This window comes from Cyrtonyx montezumae, unplaced genomic scaffold (genome assembly GCF_038088225.1).
Source record: "Cyrtonyx montezumae isolate F1298 unplaced genomic scaffold, pur_monq_1.0 scaffold_0, whole genome shotgun sequence".
In the NCBI taxonomy this organism is placed as follows: Eukaryota; Metazoa; Chordata; class Aves; order Galliformes; family Odontophoridae; genus Cyrtonyx; species Cyrtonyx montezumae.
In genome coordinates this window covers 40,198,988-40,218,758 of record NW_027071824.1, presented here as the reverse complement: position 1 = coordinate 40,218,758, position 19,771 = coordinate 40,198,988, and the positions used below count along the sequence as shown (strand labels likewise).

General features: G+C 40.7%; 1 protein-coding gene across 2 annotated transcripts; it reads right to left on the bottom strand.

The window, feature by feature from the left end:
* Positions 1-420: 420 nt before the first annotated feature.
* Positions 421-19,538, bottom strand: IL20RA (interleukin 20 receptor subunit alpha). Of its 2 annotated transcripts, none has more exons than XM_065733238.1 (7): positions 19,418-19,538; positions 7,922-8,051; positions 6,692-6,870; positions 5,344-5,519; positions 4,114-4,258; positions 3,516-3,655; positions 421-1,525 (listed from the first exon to the last, which is right to left on the bottom strand). In XM_065733238.1, the coding sequence occupies exons 1-7, from the start codon at positions 19,503-19,505 to the stop codon at positions 620-622; spliced, it is 1,764 nt and encodes a 587-aa protein (XP_065589310.1). In that variant the 5' UTR covers positions 19,506-19,538; the 3' UTR covers positions 421-619. The 2 variants fall into 2 exon arrangements, with proteins under 2 accessions (XP_065589310.1, XP_065589320.1); XM_065733248.1 differs by having other exon boundaries at positions 7,922-8,020.
* Between the last annotated feature and the right edge of the window lie 233 nt (positions 19,539-19,771).

Genomic DNA, 19,771 nt, shown 5'->3' with positions numbered 1-19,771 from the left:
CTGAACCTGCATTTATACCCATTAGAAGAGATTTTGTTGGATGAGTATCTGAGTAGCAGTATGGAAGTGAGCATGCATCCCAGATGAGTCTTTCATGAAAAACAGATCAGAATGTCTTCATTAATAGAATGTTGATAAAACAAAGAAACCACATGCTGGAGTGCCCTTTACTTCCACAAAAAAACCAACTGCACCCATTACAACTAGCAGGAATGAAGCATTAAAAAAAAGGCTACGTTGTGTAAGGATAGGTGACATATCCCAGCAAAATACCACATTGTTGCTTTTTATTGATAAAAATAACAGCTTCCACAGTAAAATAATTTGCTTTGGTAGCAATTACAATATGAAAGTCCTAACAGCACTCTCTTTACAGATTCATTTATTTAAAAAGAAGGTAATTTCACAAGCACGTATTTTACCTGAGAGGTCTATAATGAGAGTTGAAATCACCTATATCATGCCTGGAAATTGTTACAAATATCATGAATACATTGCTCAGCTGTGACGGCTCTAAAAACTTCAATACATTAAGATATGTTTGTTTCACTGAGTCCATCGTTCTCTTGGGCAAAGTAAAGAGGGTTTTGTGTTTCACTGTATTCTAGAAAATTGCTGTTCAGTCTTCCATTTCTATATGCAGTCCCCAATGTTCCTGGAATTGCAGCAGATACATTTCTTGGTCCTCAGACGATTCCTCACATACCTGTTTCTCATACAGTCTGGACAAAATTCCCTCTTTGTTAGGATTGTCACACTTAAATACTCCTTCACACACCTCATTTTCAACACTGAACAAAGTAGGAATATACAGTCTTCCAGTGTGTGGGTCCCAATCCACCAGTATGGTCTGTTCGCTCTCTTTCTCTGTGATGCCATGTGCTATTTTTTCCAGCTGACGATAAGACTGCCCAGATTTTTCAGCATCTGAGTCCACCAATTTAATAAGGGATTTACCTAGCAATTCATCCACCGCATCAGCCATCTTCAGTTTAAATTCCTCTAATTCCTGTCCCAAAGAAGGGTCTGCTGCCCTCATCTCTACCTGGGGGCAATATGTCTTTCCTGTTTTAATGTTAACTAAGTTTCCCAAAGTAGTCTGTAGCACACCTAGTCCCCCAGGGGCTGAAGCCTTCTCTTTCAGACTGAGTTCTTCTAAGTTTTGGCCAGGACTGAAGTCTTCAGCCCTTACACCAAGTTCGTACTCTACACTCCCTCCATTTTTTTCTATCAAAGTATTCTTTGTTCCAGTTTTATCCCCCTCTGCTAAAATGTCCTCTTCTTGTGACATATCTTCATGAGGAATATCCAGCAAGTGTTTTGTTTCTGGCACTTCTTTTGGAGACAAATCTCCTTCTTCAGTGCCACTGTAAACAGTATAATAATGGGGACTTTTCATTTCTGATGGGTGAATGGATTCCTGAGATTGTTTGTACTCATCCACATTAATCGTGATGAGGTTGACCACTATTTTTTCACAAGGTATAAAAACCTTTTCCTTGCATTTATCAGTATAGTGCCATACCTGGAAAGCAGAAAGTATTTGATTTAAGTATTATAAAAACACCATATTGCCTTTTCTTAGACTGTTGTCTGTTTTTAAAAGATAAGGCCATCGTACACCATATAAGGAGTAATTCAGTTTAAGGAAAAAGGAAGTTCAGCACGTATACCTGTTATGAGTGTTAAAATGCTTCACTTCTATTGTTGTATCAGAAGTAGAAATATATTATGACCAGCTCTATTTCCTTATTTTTTTCCACGCCAAAATAATGGTTAGAACAATTCTGTCAAATTCTGTTTTTGTTTCCACCAGTGCAAAATCAAGTGACTTTGAGAAAACACCAGAACTGTACTTGGGTCACAGACTACAGAAATCTATTCCACTCTCTTTAACCAGCAAAGAGGAAGTGCAGTCAAAACCACATCCCACAAGCACAGTTGCTTACCACGCTGAAGTGCGACTCACAGAAGATTACATAACGTCAAGTTTCCTTTCAGAGAAGGAAAATATAGTGGTGTATGAAACGTGCATTTGGTCACATGCTGGATTTGTGACTGCAATAGATCATCTTCTTAAATAAATAACAGTATACAATCTTTTTTGAAATGACTAGTATTTCTAGCAGACAGAAGCACTGTATAGCAGGCAGTAAAAGAAAATGCAATAGCATAAGAGCTGACAGAAGCTGCACTTCAACATTTCAAACTTGAACGGAAGACTAAGACCACTGGTCTACGTAGTTTGAAAGATCCCCCAGGTCTGAAGTGCCAGACCAAACCAAACTGCTTATTTCGCCTCCCTTTGACCACAAAGGATATCTGAGTGGAATAGCCTGTAGAATGGGAGAAGCAAAAACCATCACTAAAACAGCAATTCCATATTCATTCGTTATCTTGACATGAACTGAATTAAGAGGTATGGAAATAAAATCGAAGCTTTCAAGGTGGACATAAAAGATCACTGGATGCAAAAAAACCCCAGCAAAATTCCCCAAAAGACCCACAGAAACAATGCAACATTTATAAGAGAGAAGACTCCTGGAGTTGGAGTTTAGTCTGCCATTGAATTGGAATGTTTAGCTTTCCAAACTGTGGCAAACTGTGCTATCTCCCCGTATCATATCCTGTACTCCAGAGAAAGCTGGCACCTTGTCAACTGCAGGTGTCTCAGTGCATGTCTGAATACACTGCAGAAAGATCAAAGTGTTGAAACCATCTCCCTTATACCTCCCACCCCACCGTGTCATGCAGACTGGATTAATATCAATGCTCACCAATTGCACAGTTGTGATTGAGCAATGTATTTACAGATAGCTGTAAGAAAATTTCACTAGGCTTATGGGATGGAAACAGATAACGTTTCTTAGACTTCACGCGTTCCTTCCAAAATTTAACCAACTTTACAGAATGGTTCTAATAAATTTGCAAGTGTTTTTACGTTAAAAGTGTCTCTGGGCAGTATAAATAACAGAATTCACTTGTTGGTATATTTTTTGGCATGAAAAGAATCAGAGTGCAGTATATGAAAGAACTCTTGAAATTCAGATTAAATAACCTCTCTGTGCTAAAACATTCCCAAACAGGTGGGAAAATTTGGTAACACCTAGTAATATTCCAGGAAAATATTAAGGGGATTCTGCACTGCTGAATTATTTTCCCTTTTAGTTTCTGATTTCAGCCAGTTAATAACTTTTTGTTCACTAAATCTCTCCCATGCTTCTTTCTGGACGCATTTGAGGAGTGCTGACTTCCTACTACCTCAGTGCATTTCAGACCTTGCTTGTGGCACTGACCCTTCCCATGCAAAAAATTCATCTGCAATCTTTGTCACTCTCAGACATCTTTTCATATCTAGTCACAGTTGCTTATTGGAGTTATTCCTTTGTTTTAATTAACCAGGGTGGGAACCAGAGATTTCATCTGCAGTTAGCCTTGGTTTATTCCTGGAAAACGCACAACTCTGCTGTGAGATCCAAAGTAGGCATCATCATCCAGCAACAGAGAATACATACCAGGCTTGTTGGATGCTTCTGCTTGCTGACATGAATGTACCTGTGCACACAGCAGCACACCATTGAAGTAAAAAGGACAGCTAGCATGATAGGCAGAGTGTATCCAAATACGACTGTTATAGTCTCATCTGTTGTTTTATCTGTTAACAAAGCAAAAGTTTTTGTTGTACTGAGCAACTTTATAATGTATTCAGACAGTAACATACACATTTACCGTATTGCTTTTTGGACATGGTATGCAAATATTTTAAATAAAACAGGAATGTACAGGAAATGGGGGGGGGGGGGGGGGGGGAAAGAGCTACAGAAGAGCTACTTTTATTATTTTAGTTTAAATTAAACTAAAAAGAAACAATAATCCCTCCCTCTTGCTCTCCTGTTGCTAGTTTCTTCCCCCTCAGATTGTCCCATCTCTGTCATTCCCTAAGCCTCTTACAAGGAGAAAAAAAACAAAAGGTCTAATTCACTGAGACTCAAGGAATGCAGAGCCTTTTCAGTGTGAATGTACAGAGAGGGAATAGACATAAAAAATTACAAACTCATTTGCTATTTTTTCTAACCTGGATCTTAACTTTGTCCTGTGCCAGCTTACACGTACCTTTCAAAGTAGAAATGCAGTGTTCTTTAGAAAATCCACTGTGTAGGAGTGGCGTAGTGACATGGATCTGTGCAGTGACACAGTAAGCTGTTCCAGGTTCTAACCAGGGCACAACCAAGGTGCTGTTGCTGATGGAGAAGAACCACTAGAAGATACATATAAAAAAGTCTGTCTTTCCTCTTTTACTCCTCCCTTCCAGAAGGGTAAATATTTTGTCACAAGAACACATTTTCTGAAACAATAATACTTCAGTAACTGCCAACTGTTTTTTTTTTTAATCTAATGGAATCAAAACTCAAGTTCTTTATTATGTCATATAATCTCTGAATATTTTATCTTCCATTCAATCATTCTTCTACTACTACTGAATAATTTTGTGGTTTATATGAAGTAGGATCATGTATCATCACCAGCCCACCTTCTCATGCTGATGTTGCAGTAGAGTTTAAGTACCTCACTAGCCCCTTCCTGATGTATAGGCAAATGAAAGGCACATGATACAGGTTCTGAAAATCTTTCAAATTCAGATGTTCTGGTAAAGGTAGGAGCCTTAAAATAATAGTTTTCAGGTAGGTCTTGGAGTCCTAAGTAAAATAACTGCTCTTTGTCAAGCTAATCTTAGCATTTTTATATACCCTTTGACAGAAGGGGACTGTTTTGGAAATTCAGACATTTGCTAGACAGGTGTCTGGAGGACAGGAGCAGAAGAATGGATATTTGTGTGGATAATGACTAAATGCCTCCTTGTCTACTGTGCTTATGGTGGAAAGTACTCCTTTTATGGAATTTAAATCTGGAGAATGAAGACTTTCAGATGTGGTGGCAAAGGATGCACTTTGTTGTGATGTGGTGTGAGCCTGACTGATTGGACAGCAGCTCTGCTGAAGAGGGCTAGGATAGGCAGCAAGCTGAATGTGAGCCAGCAACATGCCCTTGAAGCAAAGGAGGTCAACAGCATCCTGGGCTATGTCAAAAAGAGGGAATCCAATAGGTGATGGGAAGGGATTATCCCTCTCTGCTCAGTGCTCAACAGACTGTATCTAGAGTACTGCATCCAGTTTTGGTCCACCTGACAATGAAAGATGGACAATGATCCTACAATTCCTGTCATGTTACACGCCCTATTTCAGTTCTAGCTACAATGATCTAGTTCGAGTTCTTCAAAACTAGTTCTAGTTACAAAGTATAGTGCACAGACAGGTAAAATTCTATAGTGTTCTCAGAGCTTACTCGTTTCTTTGTCTTTTTCTTGAGGACAGACACATTGTATTGCAGGCCAGGATATACTTGAAGCAGAGATACAGATTCTTCATCAGGACTTCTCTTCCACTTCTCAGGAACAGTCAGTGTGATTGAAATAGATTTCTCAGTAGAAGACACGTTTACCATGGGTGGGCCAATTTTAGCTGGAAAAATAAAACCTTTTAAGAAATCCTAGAATGATAGAATCACAGAACACTGAGGTTAGAAAAGACCTACAAGATCATCCAGTCTAACCTCCCACCTATCACCAATTGTTCTCACTAAACCCTGTTCCTCAACACAATGTCTAAATGTTCCTTGAACACTTCCAGAGCTGGTGACTCCTTCATCTCCCTGGGCAGCCCATTCCAGCACCTGACCACTCTTTCAGAGAAGTAGTATTTCCTAACAGTCTGAATCTCCCCTGGCACAACTTGAAGCCATTCCCTCTCATCCTGTCACTAGTTACATAAGAGAAGAGGCCGACCCCCAGCTCATTACAACGTCCTTTCAGGTAGTCATAGAGGGCAATAAGGACTCCCCTGAGCCTCCTCTTCTCCAAACTGAATGATCCCAGTTCCCTCATAAGATTTGTGCTCCAGACCCCTCACCAGTTTTGTTGCCCTTCTCTGAACACACTCCAGGGCCTCGATGCCTTTCTTGCAGTGAGGGGCACAAAACTGAACACAGTACTTGAGGTGTGGCCCTACCAGTGCTGAGTACAGGGAAGTTACATGAATCAGAAGATTTGACTGTGCAACTTCTTAAAGGGGAAGATAACACATTTTTGTAATATTTTGGGTAGTCTAAATAGAACCAACCTTGAACGATTTATTTATATTGATATTGAGAGGCTAAACACTGACTTGGAATTTTCCCTAGGAAGTCCCGTGACTTTGCAGTAAGTACAACATTAAAACTCAATCTGCCAAAACAAGCTAAATTACCAGTAATTTATCAGATTTGGCACAGATAAGAGATGGTGCTTTAGAGCATGACTACTGTTTGGTGGTTTAATAGGGCCTTTTCAAAATTCAAGTTCTTTATAAAGTAGATATGCCATGCCTTTTTTTTTTTTTTTCCATTGAGTGAAGAATTATGACTACATAAAACAATATTGAGTATATTTATAACAGTTACTAGTGTGTAAGTTTAACATACATATATACAAATTACAATGATTTCAATTACTTCTGACAGTAGCATAAATCTCAAACAGCAGCAAAAAAATCTAAGCTCACATTAAAACATCGCATGCTATGAAGACATATGCACTCAAAGTACACAGTATTGACCAAGTCCATGAACATCTGGCTTGGTGATTAGCTTTCCTTACTGTCTGTAAGAGGGTTGAATCGTGTTGTCTCTATCCAGTTAGAGCACTTCCCATTCAGGAAGGCTTTGACACTTGCGTAATATTGCTCTTCATGGTCAGCAGTCTCACTGGAGAGGTCACACCATGTTCTATTGATATTCCTGCATTCCAGCTTCCTAATCCATTTGCCAACACCATATCTATGGTGAAAGAGAAAGAGAAGGGAGCTGTACAAATGTTTCTGACATTGTATTATTCGCCCAATTATATACAAGGAAATGATAATCAAGCTGATAGAATAGTTTGCCTGTTTTGCATAAACATGCTTTTTCAAGGAACTCAACTTCAGCAAAGATGAAACACGAGTTTTTAATTAAAAATAAACCAGCGTAGTTCCTACTCAAAAGCAGTAGTAGGTAACTGGACTCCAGTCCAGTTTCACTTAATGTGGAGTTCTCAGCTTCATTCTCCTCAGCTTTGATTTAAACTCTAAATGCACGAGACCTGAGTCATTATAACTATTTATGTACTGACAAAATGTTCTGTAGAATGGCCAGTGGCTCTTTCTGCTGTGTAAAGATGTATGCCAAGCTGTTGGTCACTCTTTTTTTCTTGTTTAAAATAAAGACTCCATCTGTAATATGATGAATTTCAAAATCTTTCTTGTTGAAGCAGAGACATAAACATGCTACAGTAATGCCTCAGTACTGATCTTATGCACTAGCAGAATAAATCCAAATTTCCTTGGAAAATTTCTGCCTGGATTTTCTCAAGAGCTCCCACTCCTCAAATTCACATTACGCTATGAAGAATCCCGGTTTAGCTGCTAAGTAACAAGGGTGTGTGGCAGTATCTACGCTACTACAATTTCAAAGTCTCGCTTTCCTAGCTAACTAGAAATACACATGAGTATTTTTGTATTACATGTGAAAGATGGCAGTAACTTTGGCTTACAGACTCTACTGTGGACCAGCTGACCTGCAGTCAGCACAGCTAACACTCTCTGAGTTTTTTTACATTCTGTATGATTAATGTTCATTCATTTATAGTCAAGAGATCTTGCCTTTCAGAGAAATGGGGACTGTGTCACTCCTCCACTAGCACAGACAGCAAGATCTAGAAAAATCTATGCCATGCTGTAGTTCTTCTTTCTTATTAGCAGCCTCATCTTGCATAAAGATATATATATATTTAGTTTAAAATGATAAGAAAAAAAAAGTAGAGAAGGATACAATAAAGAAGCCAACTTACACTGAATATTTCACATGGTAGAGTACTCCATCTTCTATACCTTCTGGTGCTAACCAGTGAAGGACATTCTCCATGTTTGTAGATTCAAAATGAACATTCCTAGGGTTGGGCAAAGAACAATACAACTCTCCTGAGAAAGAAAATAAGAAAGGAACAACATACACTAAAGATCTGCAAATACATACGCTTCAAAGTTAACCACACAGATGCTTATTTTTTAAAGACGACATGAAATGTTATATATTGCCTTTATTTTCGATAAAGTCAAAAAGTGAACACTTACTGTTTATGTCACTCATCTAAATTACTGTCCCTTGAACCATCTTTTGAAATAAATGAGCAAAGCGGGCAAGTCTGAGGGCTCTTCAGAGCCCAGTTTCCTATGTTCGTATTGCTACATTACTTGCAAAGCAGAGGACTTTGGGGCTGGGGCAAAATCCCAAGCTTCCAACTGTGAGCCAATCCCCAGCAAGTCCCAGCGGGCCTGAGATCAACCCTGAAGCTGCAGCTGCTGGGGAGCGGCTTCTTGTTGCAGGTAGCCATGAGAGCATAACAGGGAAGAGAAAAAGTGAATCTGTGGTCTTTCAGGACTTTTCAGAACCCTCTTCCTCCAGGGATGCAATTTGAGTTGTTAAGATAACAAAAAGTGGCTAAGAAAGGAGGAAATACAGCACATTAACATGGACAGTGGGAACCTATCCAAATGAATAGACCTTGACCTTTGTTGTCTCCTTAAGCACACCTTATTATTATTATTATTATTATTATTATTATTATTATTATTATTATTATTATTATTATTATTATTATTATTATTTTTGTGGCATATTTCACAATTACTTAAGTGTTCATTCTCTTGTATGAATTACATATAACATACTATGCGTAACGTAGCTTTTGTAAGTAAAAATCACCATGATTTTTCTGATTAACTTTACTCATTTCTAGTTGTCTTTGAAACAATCAGAAAAAGCTTTTATTTAATACGTTTATTAAAACAATCTCCTTGCTATTTTGTAAAGGTCAAATACTTTAAACTGCCATGGTAGAAATCCTGGGTTTTCAAGTCTCTATTTCCATATTAATGTTTAAAATAAACTCTGCTATATGCATCTCTATCTTCAGCTCTCCGCGAACATATTATGGAGACTGTTTCTAATGTTGCTCTCTTTTATGCCCTAGCACTTAGCTAGTATTCAGTGACTTTATTTTATTTTATTTTTCCTGGAGAACTAGTTTTGTTGTCACGCATAGTCCTTAGGGCAAGCTTACTTATTTACCAATGGTATGTAGAAAGTCCCCTTTCCTTGAATGCTTGGACACGGAAAGGCCCAATGTCTGTAATCTCATAAGGGCTCAAATTACAGGCTCTGTTAATGAAATCAAAAAGTTTGAGATGCCAGAGGATGTGGAAGCAGCAGAAAAGAGGCCCCCACAGGACTTCTGCATGTACTTTTTACTCCAACATTTTCTTCCAAGTGGGAGATAACCTAGAAAATAAAGTTTTTCTTTCCACCAGAATAGATGTCCTCCACAACCCCCACGCTTTATGTGAAGCTAATGCAAATGTAAGCATGAAGCTGCCCAAGGAATATCATAATGTGTGCAACATTTGTTTAGTGGAGAGGAAGGAAAAAAACAGAAGTGACACAGCCCTGCTCGAGCTCTAGAGAAGGCAACTGGCCAATCTGTGTAGAGAGCAGGGAAAGTACTGAAGCACAAATGAACTTGCTGTTGCAATTTCCAAACAGGAGGATACAGAAAATGGATATTTATTTTTATTAGGATGAGGGGAATCAAAGCCATTAAAAGCCTTAAAAAACACTGATGAAAAACCAAAAAGACCAACAAGGAGAGAATGAAGAATATAATAAAGTGCATAGTGAGGGGTCTGAAAACATCCAGACAAGGTTAAAAAAACTCAGCCTAGTAGCAGAAGAGAAGATATGTCTCCAGTAATTCAGACTCTCTGATGGAGGCATCTGCTTTGCATTAATTATAAGTAAAAGGGCCAGTGAGCACTGCCACGAGCTGGTTCCTCTTTCTGGTTAGGATAAACCAATGAAGAAAGCACTTCCTCACTGCAGTGGAGAAAGCAGTCAAGCTGATCTGTCTCCATCTCAGCTTCTTTGGACCTTGCCTGAGAGCTGGGGCAACACTGTAAGTCTTTACATGATGGGACAGTCTAACAAACAGGGAAAAAAAGGGAGTTCAGTTTCAGATAGAATTCACTAGCAGCAATGCCCAGTGGGCAGAAGAGGACACTCAGGGTAGACTGTCTAGGGGGGCTCCGGATGTTTCAGAGAGCAGATCAGAGAGCTATGTGCCAGTGACAACACTGAGCTGATTCTGCCTAAGGGTGGTGGCACAGATGGGATCTTAAGGTAACTGCTAGCCCTGTTTTGATAAGCCTTATAAATAATTAGCCAGTGATATGGCTGAGTCAAGTAGAGGAAACCTTTTAGAGCTGAAACCTTTAAACTAGTAACATAAATGTGTTTTTTTAATTTATTTTTAATTTTTTTTAGTTTTCTTTCCTCTCCGCCTAGTGTGGTTTCTGATGTGGTAAATGAAGTTTCAAAACAGAAACACCGACTGCAGTGGATGAGCCAATCTCAGCCAGCAGAACCCACAGCCTGTATCTTTACAAGATCTATAGCATTATCACACTGCAAGCACACTCGGATTGCCCCAAGTTCAGTGTGATTTGGGAGGCAGAGGGACAGAGACCGTTAACTTTTCATCAGCTGCTATGGCAGAGATTTACTTTCTATGTGTGTTTTTATCACTTCAGTACGTACACCTGTTTGCCCTGCGAAGAAACCATGCATGTTTTTTAATCCTCAATTCTGCATCTATAAAACAGAGATCAAACTGCCACACTCCACAATTTCTATGAGAAGAGATAAAAAATAACTCCTTCATGTCTCCACAATGCTCAGTAAAATCAGGGGGCATGTGCAAAAAACAGAGCGTAGACATATCTTGTATCTTCCAAAGTTATCAGATAAGGACTTAAGTATGTGTATCAGCTGCTTATCTCAGTATCTCGTCTCTAAACAAAATAAAACCAACCATATTCCAAATTTCTTTCCCTTAATGGATTAATACCATGGATGTCACATGAAGTATTTTCGGTTTACACTGGACTACACGTGAGAGCACAAATCAGTTACACAATGTATTTTTCTAGGTTCAGCCTGTCTCATAGATAGCCTGCAACGGCTGTCATCACTTTCCTGTATAATGAAATAATTTCCTTTATTTATTTCTTGCATGTAAACCTGGATCTCTTATTACTGTGTTTGGAAATACTGTAGATCAAATCTTGATCAATGTTGTTCTTCATATCTCTATAATTCTTCGCACACCTGGGCTGAAAAGAATGTAGCAATATAGGCTTGTAAAACTTTACCACCACAAAGAGCCAAGTCCTGATAGAGTACCCTACCGTGAGACTCTTCAAAACAGATATGACTTAGCCTGAAAACACCTTCACATGTGAGCGAAAAAGCCCACTGACGTCAGTGAGACTATTCACATGAGTAAAACACTTCACAGCAGGTGCCTCATCCTCTCTTTGTGAAAGTGCCTGTGGGGTTGAAAAGTGTGGTCAGTTTTAAGTGCATGCAGCTCACCGCCATGTACGTGCCTTGCTCAACCTGTTACTGCTCAAACCTTGGTTTTGGGTACAGCCACGTCTATCTATCTATACACACCTGAATATATCAGCGTGCACACCTATACAAATATAAGCACATGTCATTTCCAGTTGTAACTATTATCTGCTTAGTGTATCTACTCAGTGCGTCTGCTTTTTGTCTGCTTGGAGGTAGCACTGTCTAATTCAGTGATAAATGGCTGTGTTTAATGTCAGTGTTGCAGGATAAATACAGCTGCAGCTGCCTCAGCTCTCTCACTATGAACACATTTATTAACATGTCTCTTGATTTAGACAACCTAGCAGCTGCAAAGCATAATAACACATAAATACACAAAAATACAGATTTTTTTTTCTGAAGTTATAGGATGGAGCAAAGACAAATACCTACTGAAAACTGAGCTGTTGCCACAGAAATGTGTCCTGTGTCAGTACTGGTGTTTACTGTGCTGCTCTCAAGCCAAGTGATCACCTGTTGTATTTTATCATGTCATGGCTATAAGGGTTGCTGCACTACCAACTTTTCCAACAAAATAAAATGACACAGAAAGTCATAGCATTTCCCTAGATGACTATTCCATGTAATTTAAGACAGTGAGAGGTGTGGAAAGCATTAAAAAAGAGTCTTACTTCAACAGAGCTTTTTCCAGTACCTATGGCAGTAAAAAGTAGGTGCTCCTCCCTTATCAGTTGCTTCTGTTTAAGTGAGGAACTGACAATGACAGAGAAGACTTTGGCTCCAATTGCTGTTTCACTTTCTTATGCAAAAGTGTCCCCTGGGACCACCTCTGATGGTAGCAGCTCCTTTGCCCCGGGCGCTGAGATGAGGGGCAGCACCGTAGACACTCTCTGTGCCTCGTGATTTGCAGCTGCCACTTCAGGGCTGCCGACCTAACCCAACCTGCACATCTCCACAAGGGAGCAGTCATTCAGAGATGATGAGTCTCTGATTCACCTTTTCCACTGGCATCAGAACCAGCAGTGAAATACCAAGCAAAGTAGGAGCAATTTAGCACAGTGGATGTTTACTCCTGGCTGTGCTGTAACGCGCTGCCTTGTCTTTCTGTTCAGCTATGGGTGACTTCCAGCAAATTCTTATGGAATCTTGCTTGTTCCTTTTTGCTGCTGAATTCATACTTTTTTTCTTCCTCCAGCTCATCTGCTTAGATGCATACGTTGTTTGCAATGAGAAATATTGCCTCAATCACGTCAAAGCATATCATAAAAATGCCTGTACTCAGAACAAGTGTCCACTGACAAAATGTTTAGTATCATTTGTTAACAGAGAGTTGTAACTGTCTGTTCTGGCACATCTACAGTATGAAGCAAGCTGGCACTGGCTATACAGGGACATGAGGGAGTGCATGAGATAGTAAACAGGGGAATTGAGCCAAAACGGGAGATCAGAAGTTAAAGAGAGGAAAGGAAACCCCACAGAGACAGGAATACACGTTAGCAAATGTCACTGCCTGATATTAGTCATTTTTACAACAATTAAAAGAGATGAGTTAACTTTTTTTTTTTGTTTGTTTAATGAAGTCAGCCTGAAAGATTTCCTCTGTGCTGATTCTTAAGTGCTCTTTTCTAGAATTCAACAGCTTGAATAGTGAGGAGGCAGGTAGGAGTCATTAGAGCATCCCTGCCTTTCTCATGGTGGGCTGCTGGAGCTCTGGGACTTCTGTGCATGAAGTTGGGCTAGTGAAGCCCTTTTACTTCAGCAGTGGTGGGAATGGGGAGAAGAGTGTGGAGGTGATTTCCTGTTGTAGTCGTAACAGTGCTCGAGAGGTAACCAAGCAGCAAACTCTTGCCCTCCCAGAAGGGGAGTCAAGCCCATCAGTCACAACCTCTTCGTAAAGGGCATGGGGAAAAGGGGGAGAAAGATGGGGACAGAAATAACATCACTGGACTAAATGAAAATGAGATGGTGGAGCAGAAGTAATGAGGAAAGAGATGGAAAAATGTGAGTGACAAGACCCAGGTGTGTGGGTTTGTTTGTGAAGAAAATAGGCAGACTGCCATTGGAATCAGGTGAAATTGAGGAGGCCATATGGGGAAGGAGTGAGGGTAGGATAAAGAACAGGTGACAATGCATGGTGTTGCCTGCCTTGCTACGTTCCCCTCCTCTGTGTGAAACCCTGTGCTTATTTCTCCACGCCACATTCTAAAGACCCAAGTGCTTTGCCCCGCACGACTTTGAAAGTTCACGAGTACACAAGTAGAGCTTACACCACCTAACCATGTCTTACTGCAAAAACACGTTGCTGATGAAGTCAAATGGGAGAAAGTTATTGTAGGTATGTTTTCTATTAATTTTAAGTAAGTGATCAATACTGGCATGAAACAAGTTGACAGAAAGTCTAAAATTACTCATAACCCCATTATGACTCTCAGAGTCATCTGAATCCACATCCCCTAGACATGAGATTTAGTGTGATATCAGTGGAAGAAGAGCCTGCACCACTGAGGGAAAACCAGCTCTAAAAGATGCAGGCCACTTCCTTCTGCATCAGAGAGCTGAGAGGCAGGACTGACACACCCAGCATGCTGGCAATACCTTGTCTTCCATGCCTTTGGGAAGGTACTGCTTGTGGAGAACTCACAAGAATGGAAGGTTTCCTGGGGTATCCGCCCACTTCTGCTAATCTCCCCTGAGGTACACTCTGCTGTGTTTCGAGGCACTGTATGACTGTTCAGAGTGCTCCCACAGTTAGTTCAGATGTGAACAAGTCAGTGTCTAATAATAGGTATCTTACTATTTTTAGTATCTTTCCCGGACTTCACAAGCACTTTTTGTCAAAACCACCAGACATGATTTTCTGCCTCATTTACCCCAACTACTGGTCCAAAGTGATTTCACTGTACAGAGGAAGTCATTCAGTGTAATCGCCTGCTTCTTTGACAACTTACGGAAGACTGCCTCAAAAATGTTACTCAAGGTGGATCCAAGGGACTGTGTTTCATTTCTGAAGCTCAGTGGAACAGTATACACATGTATGTTGTTCCCACCCATGGACTGTGCTGGTGGAGAATTCAGCTGTCAATCATGTCTGAATGCTACAGGTTGGTTGACACCTGGGGAGTCACACAGTTCCACTTCTGTCTGTCTGCTACCTTCTCACAGTGTGAAAAAGCTGTCAGCAATTACACATCTCAGCCTTCTAAGGGCATAGTTTTAGTGTTTCTGAGCCACATCCTGTACATTACTATTCTGACTACAGTATACCCACCCTAACAGCAAGATATTAATATACCTTCAGAAAGCACAAGGAAAGCCAAGAGCCAAACCACATGAAATGATAAATATTAGCCTCACTGCTCACTCCAGCCTTTATGAAACTACTAGGAAATAAAGTAACTCTTTTCACCACAGAGCTGTAATATCAACTTTTGTGTGCTTTTGTTCCTGGAGTGTGATTAATATCAAATACATAAATCTGGGTAACCACTTTTCCCCTCCTAATGAAACGTTCTTGTAGTTCTTTTTGACACATTCCTATTTCCATCACAGAAAAGGAAGTGGAAAATGGGAGGCTGAATAAATAGCTCAGCTGCCATCTGAGATGTAACTCAAAGTGGCAGGGAATTAAGAAAGGAAGAAGAGATTACAAACTTTTTCCTGCCCTTTCATTCACCTTAAAATACTCTTAAGTTAGCTAGCCAGCCAGGAAAAAAATAGATGAATACAGTCCTCTTCAGTCATCTGTTTTCCACAAGAAAGAGGCACATACTCTTCATATGTAAACTGCCCTATGCTTCTAGTCCCACATCTCATTGCAGTGTCTTTCTCCTACATATAGTTCAATTATATTTTTTCAAGATACAGTGAGCAGTGGATAAAAACTCCATAAGCTAATAGTACGCAAAGAATAAAGCACGAACGGGTGTGATGTTTAAACATAACTTTCTAATTAAGACTCATTTTTATCTACGAAGGACTTGGCTTCCAAAATTCAGGCTTTATAAACCTCAACTTCTTAAACAAAGCTCTTGTTTGGGTCATAAAAGATGATCTCAGCTATAAAAACTTATAGTTGTAGGTAATCAACACCAAATCTTGGAGAGAAGTCAATCAGTAGAAATCAATTTGTACAAGCTACAGCTACAAAAACAAACATAAACCATACCATGCAAACAAATAACTTGAGTAGCACTAACCACTTACTTGTCTTGGAATTTAAAATACAAAAACTGCTGGAAAACAATCTTGAACGAAGGATAAGATTATAAGCTTGTGAGGTAAACCTGAATGGTAACACTGGGAACTGCAAAATATATATAAGTTTCGGGCTTTATTGTCAATTTCCCAATGGTATTCAAATTCCTCTATGGGACGAGTTACCTACTCTCACTATTTACATCCCTAATTAACAGGCAAAAAGAATTTGTCAAGTTGTGGAAACAGTAAGCAGAACCAACCCGCAGGGCACAGACCATGGCATTATCTGAAACAGCCTCACAACAGACAGTAGGTTACAGGTGAGAAAATAAGGGTGACTCTTTCAAATGCACGATCACAAGACTCCTTCATATATTGTTGTCTGCCTTGAGCCAACATCCCCTTTTAGATATTTCTACATTACAATTGTTCTTCTCTCCTTCATACTGCAGAGCCAAAGCCATGCAGAACACAAAGCTCAGGTTTCCTATGTGCTTCCACTATTAGTACTGAAGCTTCACAGCACATAGACATCCATAGTGCAATGAGCCCATTTATAACATGCAAGCTGCATGCCTTTCAAATGAAATATCTGACACTTCAGTCTGCTGTTTAATACTTCAGCTAATACTTACTGGCTATGTCTACATAACGGATCAGCCTATTTACAGATCCAAAATATAACTTAGATCTCCTTGTATCAGTACCCAAACATCTCTGCACTTCTGAACTTTTGAGATCAGATTTCTTTTCTGCCCTTCCTTCAAAAATTCAGATTTGGTGCATGCTTTCTCAGTGACTTACTGTGTGCAGGTGAGGAGGAAAAGGATTATTAGCATTGGAACATTGCTCCCCTTCTGGATGGATGGCTTTAACAGGATAAAATATAATGCTTGGACAGAAGCAAGATCCTGGATCTCAAGCTCATGACCCATGCAAGGCCAATACTGTGATCCCATCCTTTTATTTTGTATTTCCCAGAATAACTCCTTTATAAAACAATATGTTTTGTATTTTTCAGCACTCTAGTGACAGTGAAAGAAAACAAATTTGCTTAAAGGGAAGACTGCTTCTCAAAATGCAGACATATTTATTAGTATAAAATAAACACATTTCATGATAAAGTGGAAGAAGAGAGAAGTAAATTAAACTAAGTGTGTCAGTGCAGACCAAGATATTTATGCAACAATTAGATTACATTAGAAGGGGGCAGCTTTGAAGATCCTGCCGTAAGAAAAGTAATTGGTACAGCTACATACCAACTCAATTGCATTTACAGCTATGTCTACATTGGTGAATAAAACAAGCCAGTACAAGTAAGATTTCTGACACGGAAATATCAGTATTGAAAAAAAGAATCGTATCTACACTTACTGCATTTTTTTTCCTTGTAAGATTGTACTGACTGTACTGTACAGTATTAGATGGACTCATGGAAAATACCTTCCAGGTCAGCTTCATCCAAGAGAAATCCAATGCCAAAAATGCTTTCCAACATGGACAAAAGCAGAGTAAGTGCAAAGGTTGAGAGACCTGCTGCAAAATCACATGCCGCATCTGAATGAAAATAGCAAACATGCCTGAAATTCAATGAAACATTTCTGTTTTTACTTTCCCCAGAATAAGTATGTATCTACAATATAGATATAGATAGGTAACTACAGAAAAACATGGTTAAGAAAACCTCAACTAGAAGCATGTGAAAGAATTTAAGATGGAGTTTGGTAAATTCTTAGAATGGCATACTATTGCTTTCAAAAATCACAATGTTCCTTCCCTAACCTTGTGAGGTGCTTGCAAAAGTTACTGACCTCTGATGTGTAAAGAGGAACTGCCATATTTCCTGATCCTATTAATTAAACAACAGATTTTCCTTTGTTTTTAATTTGATTTTCTATTTTGCATTTCCAAGCTTTTGCATTAGTACTACAGTACAGACTTTTAGCAGTGAATGAAGCACTAATTTATGCAAACCAAATGAAGTGCAGTGGTAAGTGTGCACTGCAGAAGTGGAACCACCTGAGGCACACAGCCCTAAGACAGCAGTACCTTAGAGATCTGTACAACAGCTAACATAGACCAGTAAGGGTAGGACTGTACCCAGTAACACACCATAAAAGGCTTTTTGCTTGTTTGCAGTGGTCCAGCTGTAAGTTAACAGCTGCTGTTACATGGTTTGGAGATGGACTAAATAGTAGACTCCCAAAGGACATGCACAGTATAGACCCTGTGGGATGGAGGAACCCAAGTGTGTGAAGTACTGCTCTAAGATTGCTTGCCATGGCACCTGGCTCCCGTGCTCCTAGTCTGGCACCAGACCCAGCCCTTGGACAGCTGCGGTATTTGCAGAATTGTCTCTGCTCATGACTGGCAACCCAGGTTTGTTCAGTTGGAAGAAAACACACAAAGGAGACTGCTGTACCTATAACCTCACTATTGAGAGAGCAGAGGAGCTGCTATGATGGATCAGGACCTCAAGTATTTTTTTTTTCCTGATATTAGCAAAATCCTGACAGGATGAATTAAAACAACTTGTCTTGCACACCAAGAGAAGTGGTCTAGCTAAACCTCAGGACTGTGCAAGGAGTTTCCCTTCTCCCTTTCAGAGCTATTACTCAAAGCCAACTCATCCCCCTTGACATTTTTCTAAACCTTCTCTGGAAGTTATACAAATTTTCCAAACACTTGACCCAGTGCTCAGCAGACCCCAACAAAATAAGCACAGCACGGTCAGCTGCCTGGAAGGAAACTGGTCCTACACCATTGGGTGTCTGCCCGAGAGCCAAAGAATTGATGCAAAACAGAACAGTTTGTCAAATAAGCTAACTGAAACCATCTTCACTAGTGCTTAAGAGCAGTTGGGATGATGAATGGCCCAGCTCTGGTCAGTTCTGAAAGCTTTGCTGTGAATTTAAATGGAGAAGACCATTCTTGCATACTTAGCTTCAGTGGTAATATTTGCAGCAGAGAGCCAGAGCAGAAATACAGCATGGTTTTGTTTCTTAGAAGCTCTTCTAATCTCTGCACTGTTTATACTGGAGGGATATAACAAAGAAATCCTGTGGGATGCTTCTGGCAGCAGCAGGGCCCCACCACAGGCGTGCATTCAACAGCTTAGGCGTAGGAGCTCATTCTCACCTGGTGACATCTCTGCTCCTGCCCGAGCCCTTGCTAACCAAATTGCTCACTCACCCACTCCAGCTGCCCCCTGTCCTGTTCTGACCCGGGCTGTCACGGGGGCACTGCTGTGTTTTGCTGGGAGGAACAGCAGGGGCTGGCATGCAGAGCAGGACTCTGCCAACACTCACCACGTCCCGTGCTCAGGTGGGACCCTCGGGGTCAAGCACAAAGGATAATAGTAGAAGTATTAGGGGAACTAACGCAAAGTATAGAACAAGATGTACTCCAAGAGGACACTGTCTAATTACAACTGAAAGTGAATTAACGTTTAAAAAACATACAGAGTTGTAAAACCTAATTCCAGCGCATTCATAGAGAAAATGAAGCAGCCTCAAAGGAGCGCACATCACTCTTCTCCCATGTCAAATATTAGAGGACAGAAACATGGAAATTGAACCGATGCAGAGCGCTAAAAACAAACAAACAAAAAAAAGGCAGCAAACAACAACACACAACAAAAATCGCCGAACCCATCGCATGGCATCCCACCCTGTCTCACCTGTGTGTGCGGCGGGGGCCGGCGGCAGGAGCAGCGGCAACAGCAGCGGCAGCCATCCCGCCCCCTGCCGCGGCCGGCGGCCGCCCATGGGTCACATCTCGCGGCCGGGCCGCGCGGAGCTCCCACCGCCGCCGCTCAGGAGCCCGGGCCCAGGCAGGAGCCGGGCGGGGCGCCGAGGGCCGGGGCGGGGCTGAAGGCGGCCGTGCTTCGGGAACTCTGCTTCGGCAGAATCCTTCCTGCCCTCCACCTGTCGCCTTTCGGGACCTCCTGTCCGCCCAGCGGTTCCGTTTTCCTCCTGCCTGCCCCAGTCCTGCTTTGCCGCACTGCTCTGAGTCCTTTCACCCCGGCCTCCTT

Bases quoted from the DNA above. Each gene is read 5' to 3' on its own strand.
- IL20RA (XM_065733238.1), bottom strand. From the start codon at position 19,505: ATGGGCGGCCGCCGGCCGCGGCAGGGGGCGGGATGGCTGCCGCTGCTG. The intron at 5,520-6,691 runs GTAAGGAAAGCT...TTATTTTTCCAG, and splicing joins ATTCAACCCTCTTACAGACA to CTAAAATTGGCCCACCCATG. The intron at 4,259-5,343 runs GTAAGCTCTGAG...TGTATCTTCTAG, and splicing joins AGAAAAAGACAAAGAAACGA to TGGTTCTTCTCCATCAGCAA.